General features: G+C 30.6%; 1 protein-coding gene across 1 annotated transcript; it reads left to right on the forward strand.

Annotated features, from left to right (window-relative positions):
• Nucleotides 1-4,065: 4,065 nt before the first annotated feature.
• Nucleotides 4,066-7,649, forward strand: LOC109811937 (uncharacterized). The gene is made up of 5 exons (XM_020375784.3): nucleotides 4,066-5,244; nucleotides 5,371-5,481; nucleotides 6,661-6,821; nucleotides 6,909-7,083; nucleotides 7,195-7,649. Exons 1-5 carry the CDS (start codon nucleotides 4,636-4,638, stop codon nucleotides 7,372-7,374), a joined length of 1,236 nt encoding a protein of 411 aa, XP_020231373.1. The 5' UTR covers nucleotides 4,066-4,635; the 3' UTR covers nucleotides 7,375-7,649.
• The last annotated feature ends 327 nt before the right edge of the window (nucleotides 7,650-7,976 follow it).

Genomic DNA, 7,976 nt, shown 5'->3' on the forward strand with positions numbered 1-7,976 from the left:
GGAGCTCTCCAAACTGTCCTTCATATACCTTTTTGGAACTTGTCGCAATCATACCACATTTGATTTAGCTTTACTGTAAATCTTCCAGCGGGTCAAACTTTTCTCGGATGTAATCTTCATGTCGAAGCTCTCCAAACTGTCTTTCGTATACCTTTCTGGAACTTTCCGCAATCATACCACATTTCATTTAGCCTTACTGTAAATCTCTCAGTGGGTCAAACTTTTCTCAGATGTAATCTTCATGTCGGAGCTCTCCAAACTATCCTTCGTATACCTTTCTGGAACTTGCCGCAATCATACTACATTTTATTTAGCCTTACTGTAAATCTCCCAGCGGGTCAAACTTTTCTCGGATGTAATTTTCATGTCAGAGCTCTCCAAACTATCCTTCGTATACCTTTCTGGAACTTGTCACAATCATACCATATTTCATTTAGCCTTACTATAAATCTCCCAGCAGGTCAAACATTTTATTTGGAGAGCTCCGACATGAAAATTATTGGCCTACTTACACTGGTCCAACTTTGTGGCCAAATCTAGAACTCAAGCGAACTTTCTAAGGTTCGGCCAAAGTCTAGCGGGATTAAAACAGAAATGAACATTAGAAAACAACATAATCAGTTTCTGCCACTATTGATCTTTATTGTTGTATTGAATTTTAATAAATTTATTTAGATATATTTATAATGTTAATATTCAATAAATTTAATTATTTGATGTTAGTTTCTGAGTTTTGGTATTTGATAAGTGAAAATCGAAAAAAAAAATTATTTGTAGGTCAGAACGGCCCGTTCTGAAAGCAGAACGAGCTGTTCTGGTTCCATTTTTTATGTGCTAATTTTTGATTTTGAAACGGTCGGTTCTAATTTGTTTTCCATGTGTTATTTTTTAATTCGGAAAGGCTCGTTCTGCTTTCAGAACGGTCCGTTCCGAATGTGAATAGTAATTGGTGCTAATTGGGAAAATAAATTTGCAATTACTATTTGGGTAATTTTTTTTAAAATAGTATTATTTGAGTAAAAAAACTCTATTTATGTGACGAAAAGGGTATTATAGAACTACTATTCGTCTTATTAACATCCCTAATTATATTAAGAAATAATTTTTTTATTGAGAAAAAAATTAAATATGACTGAGAAATTTTATAATTTTGAAAATCTCTTTATTAAAAAAGTAGTCAAAGTAAATATTTAATGTTTGTTAACATGTTACAACTTGCATGATAGACAAACTCCATATTCCAAAATGAAATGGAAAAGAAAGATATGCATCATTTATTTTCAAAAAATGTAGTGCGTGTGCTGCGACAACTGAGAAGAGGTTTTCAAGGGACTGAAGGGAGTCTATATCCGCCTTACACGGGATTACATGCCTAAAAGACATGTGTTATCAACATACACACTTTACGAATTTTTTTCTCAATTAATATTTTTTTAAAAAAAAATTACCAAAAAAAAAAATTATTACATTATTTACCCAAATAAACCTTTTTATTGCTCACACTTAGAATTCGATTCCCGGGGAATCAAATTCTGAGCACTGTTGTTATTATTATTATTATTTTGCGTTTTATTTTCTGAGGAAGAGGAAAACTGGATTCAGAACGGAGCGTTTTACAATCAGAACGGCCTGTTCCAGATAAAAAATATATACACATGACGAGTGGATCGGAACGACCCGTTCCAAGTAGAACGGCCCGTTCCAAGTAGAACGGCCCGTTCCAGTTCCAAAATTGACACATTCCTGAGCCCAAAATGAAAAAAAAAATTAAACACTACTCAGAATTCGGTTCCTCGAGAATCGAATTCTGAGCACAAAAAAAAAATATAAAAAAAATAACAGTGCTCAGAATTCGGTTTCCCGGGAATCAAATTCTGAGTGTAAACGGTAAACATGTCTATTTGAGTAAATAATGTGTAATAGATGTTCTTTTGGTAATTTTGTTTTAAAAAAATATTATTTAAGAAAAAAATTCCACACTTTACATAGGAAGCAATATATGATATGAAATATTCTTGAAAGAAAACTATATATTTTTTATTATGAGTTAAATTCTTTTTTAATTTTTAATTTAAATTATTATTTTTAGTGATGTAGTTCAATGAAAAAAAAATCTTACATACCTTTTCCTCTCGGAATCAAATTGAACCTCTGGCCAAAGACTCTCATAACTCACTTAAATACAATATTACAATTGTCCATAATATCACTCAAATTTATAAAAAGGAACTCCAAAAAAGATCAATTTTTATATTTGCTAAATGTTCTGAATTGAGACAACAATAAGTCTTTCTAAGAGAGGTTTTACACTAAAATAATATATCTAACTATTTTTTCTTTTGAAGTTTGAAGATAGAAAAACAAATTTATTTATCCTTAAGAAACTAAAAATATATTTAAAATTTTATTTTTTAATGAGTTAAATTTGTTTTTAATTTTTAAATTTAAAATTAATATTTTAGAGATGTATTTTGATGAAAAAAAAATGACTAAAACAAGTTTTTTGAATTTATATACCTTACTAAAAAAAATCCAATTTTAAAGTTGAAAGATAAACTATAAATTTATTTTAAATTTAAGAATCTAAAAATAGACTTATGACAAAAATAGTATATATAAACATTTATATATAAAATACAGACATAAAAGTATTTTTAGGATATTTTTTTAAAAAGAGATATTTTTTAGGAATTATTTAATTTTATTTTTATTATTTATTAATTAAATTTTAATATTTTTAAAATAAATTATATATTATAATATAAATTATTTATTATAAATATAAAAATATAATTTTATATATTTAAAATATATTTAGTTAAATTTAATATATAATTGATGTATTCAAACATAATATTTATTTATATAATATTTTTTTTAAAATTTTTAGTTATATATAATAAATATGTAACTTGTGTATAGCATATGCTAAAAGATTACTACCATTGATTTTAATTATAAGAAATCAATTTGAGTTTTCTTTGGTCCTATTTATAAACAATGAGTCATTAATTTTTAAAGTTACTCAAAATATAAGTTTTACACCCTTAATTAATTACTAATTCTATTTTTTTTATATTTATTTATAACTAAAATTAAATATAATAACAACTTAAAATAAAATATATCTTTAAAATAATATTAAAATTTATGAATAATTAATTAAAAACAACCAACTTAATTATTTTTGTTAATATTAATAATTTATCCTATATTATTTATAATCATTAATTAGGATCATAATAATAATTAATAAATAATTATATCATTTTAAATATATAGTAAAAAAATTATTTTTTTATGTCTATTTTATCTACTCCTTTTGTTTCTAATTAAATGTTGTTTTTAAATATCTTTATTTATATTTTCTACTCTCTCTTCTTTAATAACCATAATCTCCTTAAAATAAAATCATCACTTAAAATATAAACACAATAATTTAAACCCAACCAATTCTCTTTTTATTATAACTACTATAATACATTTATTAAACTAATTTTATTTTATTTTAATTTTTATTTAAATAAAATATATAGAAGTATAAAGTATTACAAATTCACTAATGTCAAATATTTGATAAAAGAGATTAAATTTTTAAATAAATTTTTATATCTCGATTGGATAATTTTTAACTCAATTAAAATATATTATGAATTCTCTATAAAAGAGGATTTGAAAAGAAAAACAATATTATATTTTTTTCTTATATAGATAGCATGTATCTTTTGCTAAAGAGAAATCTACTTAGATTGGTAGCATCATTAAATTGGTATTTAAGAGGTTGCATACTTAAGATTCTATAAATAACAACATATTAAATAAAAAATATTTAATATTTAAAAATATAAGTATTTTCTATATAAGAGAAGTGTTGTATAACTTAAAAAGAAACAGCCTAAGTGGGCCCCATGAAAAGGCAAGGAAGCAAGATCAATGGGTCCACTCCACTCCCTGAAATGAAATGGAACAAACAACCTAAGATGACACTTTCTACCAAAACTGTCTCTTAGCTACTTTTAGAACTAAAAAAAATAATTTAGAGAGAGAAAGAGCATCTAAGACTACAAGTACAACTTGGGTTGAGAGAGACTCCACAGTTCATCGTGAGAGTCGGTCTAGGAACAAAATGAGGAGAGTAGAGCGAGGATTTTGCCGATTTATTAGTCAATCAATATTATCCTTGCTTTAGATTTCCATGGTTTGAATTTTGAAAAAATATAGGCTTTTCTTTTAGGGGTTCAGTTATTTTGTGTATTTAGTTATGATCTCAGACAAACAACTTGATTTCAGAAAAATCCGTGATCCTTGAGATTCTTTCTCTCTCATCATCTTCACTCTTTGCTGAATATTTGGGTTTGTTCCACAAATTCTACAAATTCCACAATTTCCATACCTATAGAGATTTTTAGGTGATCTTCAAGTAAGTACTTTTAGATTTTGCATTACAGTTCTGGGCTTTAGATATCAAACATTTTACACTCTCTCTCTTAAATCATGATGTGAGGTATCTAGGTTCGCTTAAAAATTTGGTCTTTGAAGAAAGTGTATTACGAGATTGAAACCATAGTTGGGACTTGGGAGAGGATTTGTTTTTTTTGCCATATTTTTATATTAGATTAGATATCTTTGGACTAGATGGAAGATGATACAACAATGCCACAAGAAGATCAAAGAAATTGTGATGGTAGAGGCATTGGGGTTCTTGGTAGATCCTCTTCCAAAAAGTCAAAGCAGAAAAAGGTGCCACAAAGAGGGCTTGGTGTGGCACAGCTTGAAAAGATTAGACTAGAAGAACAACAAAAGAGAGATGCAGTTACAATTTCACCTTCTCCAAGTACTCTGTCACCAACCAAACCATCCTTTATGCCTCTCCCAATGAAGAATTTTCATGACTCCAACCAATCCTCTTCTACAACTCTCTTACCTTGTGAGCCACCATCTGAGTTTAGGTCCCCTTTGTCATTACAACAACAACAACAACAAAACATGGATGCTAAAGTTTCGAGCACTGTTCCATTGGCAAACAGTGTTGGCTTTGAGGCTAGCCGGCCTATTGTTCCTGGACATGGGAATGTTCCCAAGTGGTGGAGCTCCTATCAGTTTGATTCTGAGAAGAACAGCTTTGGAGTGGACCCAGGAATGCCGGTTCTACCAAGTTTGCCTTTTGATTCCAGCCCCATTTGGCCTTTGCCCAATTTGGTACAGAGAACACCACAATATCAGCATCATTCTTCTTCATCAGTGGTAAGATCTTTTTCTTAGTGTGATCTCTCTTTTTAATTTATATGATGGGGTTTTCATTTGCCATATATTCATGACATTATCATCCTGTGAAATAAAAAATCTTTGCTTTATTGAACGAATATGTAGGTGAATGCCTCATCAGGAACTTCGTCAACATCTATGTCTCATTTCACAATAGAGCCCCCTTCAAACCAAAACAATAATGGCAGCAGTGTGCCTGTGAGGCCAATCGAGAAGGTATGTGCAATTTGTGCTCTTAAAGTAATTTTATGTGCATATTTCAGTTTGGTCTATACTATATGAGATGCTTGAAGTGTGTTGTTGAAGTCAGTCATTGAATGTGGTTCTCATGGATGGTGGCCACCTGCAACAACATGTGAATACTGCTTCTGATCTGAATAGTGCCTGTTTTGTTGGTATGGTTGCAATTCTTGAAATTATGGCGGCATTCCTGATAGCAGTTGTCGATGTTGCCTTCAGAATAATTGTGCTAGATACGAGATCATTTTGTTTATGCCTTGGTTGCTGGCTTGCCCAAGTAAATTGGGCCTTTATTGGATTGTAGTGCATGTGGACTCATTGGGCCCTTAGTGAGGTGGAGGTGGAAGTCGATCCAGAACACTATAATTCACAATTCAGTCCTTTAATTTAAGAGTAAACAATAGCTTTGGTTCCTGAAAGTGGTGAGTTTTGTCACATTAGTTGTTGAAATTAAGAAAATGTTAAATAAGTCTTCATAATGTTAAATAAGTTCATAAATTTAACTACTTAGTGTCGCGCGCGCACACAAACACATACGCGCGCACACACACACACATATATATATATATATATATATATATATATATATATATATATTCACTTCTGTCACACATATTTTCTTAATTTTGGATTATTGTGACTGCCAATTTGCACTTTAAGGGACTTATTTAAAATTTTCTTAGTTTCATGTACTAATATGACAACTTCTTTCAAATTCAGGGATCAAAGTGACCATTTACTCTTAATTTAAAGATTGTCTTGCAATAGAAATATGTTGAATATACACCCCAAATTTCGGGTGGATTGTTGTGGGGAAGCGAGAGATAGAAAGAAAGAAATTAGAAAAAGAAGAGGAGAAAGTGAAAGATGTGATGTTATGGGAAAAGAAGAGATATAGGAAGAAAAATGGGGTGGAAAAGGAGATGGAAAAGAAAGTATGAATATAATTACCCTTTATAATACTAATGCATGTACTAATTTCACCTTCTGTATGGCTAAGTTTCTCAGCTTGTTTTGTTGAATAGTCACATCATAATCATGTGTGGTCTCAACGAATTCAGTCAGATTTTGAACTGGTACATTTTGATAGGAGAGATTTTCCTCAAAAATTTTAAATTTATGAAATTTAATAAGGTTATTAATTACATAATGCAGATGGTTGGCATGAAAAGGCCATACCCTTTTTCCTTGGATTTTCCTCAAGCCCCTGCTTTCAATTATAATTCAACCCCCTTCCCTGAAATAAGAACAAATGCAAGAACTTTGTGCGGCAATGGAGGCGGATTTAACTTTGATGCTGGCAGTTCAACTTCCAGGTAGTTTCAGTTTAATTTTTTGACCTTTATGTTATAGTTGTAAGTTTTTAACTCTTGTGTGCTCATACCATCGTGCACCATCTGCAGAGAAGTCTCATCCTGTTCAACATCCAACTCTGAGTTGAACTCAAAGAAAAGAAGTGAAGAGAATGGGAATTTCAATGGAGATTTTCTCACGTTAGCTCCTCCAACTCCTACTTCATATCCTCCTTCAAAGTCCATGTTGACATCAACTTACCTAGCATTTCACAATCACAACCAGGTATGTCTTGAATTTGAATCTCTATGTCAGGTTTGGGAAAATTCATTATCCAACTTTTCTCATATTGATATATTCATAATTCATTCTTAACTTATATTTCATTTGCTAAAGGGAAATGTAGGAGATCAAATTCCTACGGCACCGGTATACAGGCCATTCAATCAACAAAAGCAGCCATTTTATGGCTTCTTCGTTCCAGAACCAAAGGAGGAGCAAAATGGACAAACAGCAGCCAGGATTCAGAATGGCCATGAAGTGGGAGAAAGTGTTGATCTTAATTTGAAACTATGAAATAGAACTTCTAGGCTAGTTGTTGCTCACTATGAAATTTGCATAGTCATCTTTTATTTTACTAGTGGTAGTAGATATTCCTAAATGTGCACATGTAGGGTTGAGTAAGAAAAGGACTATAAGTCATGGCCATGTGAGAATTAGGACTGGAAAAAGAAAGGATAGATGTTGATTTGCTTGTTTTGATGTGCAATGCTTATGAGCTTTTTGATGAATTCAAACTCTAGTTCTATGCCTTTGGAAATTGGGGTTATGGAGTTGTTTTTTCTGTTCTCTTTTACTGTTTCCTTTCTTGGTTATTGTAGTGCCTGGTTGAATGAGTCAGTAACTGGAGTGGTAACAAACTTTGCATGTGGGTTGTGGAGGAATCTAATTGACTATTTGTGTTTTGTTTTCTCTTTTTGTTACCATCTGGTCCCAAAATCTGGCCTCCATTATGATTCTAAAATGACAGAATAGTAGGACCCTCAACATACAGTAGTACGTGTGTCAATTATGACTTGCTGTATTGATTTTTTATGAATAAATCATCAGAAATTATAAATAGTTTGGTTAGAAAATTTTTCGTGAAAATTTAGGAGTGATGCAAGATTATCATATTT

Source organism: Cajanus cajan, chromosome 10 (assembly GCF_000230855.2).
Source record: "Cajanus cajan strain Asha chromosome 10, NIPB_CcT2T_4, whole genome shotgun sequence".
Lineage (NCBI taxonomy): Eukaryota > Viridiplantae > Streptophyta > Magnoliopsida > Fabales > Fabaceae > Cajanus > Cajanus cajan.

Coding starts and splice junctions, on each gene's coding strand:
- LOC109811937 (XM_020375784.3), top strand. CDS start 4,636: ATGGAAGATGATACAACAATGCCACAAGAAGATCAAAGAAATTGTGAT. Junction 5,245..5,370: donor ATCATTCTTCTTCATCAGTG/GTAAGATCTTTT, acceptor ACGAATATGTAG/GTGAATGCCTCATCAGGAAC. Junction 5,482..6,660: donor CTGTGAGGCCAATCGAGAAG/GTATGTGCAATT, acceptor TACATAATGCAG/ATGGTTGGCATGAAAAGGCC.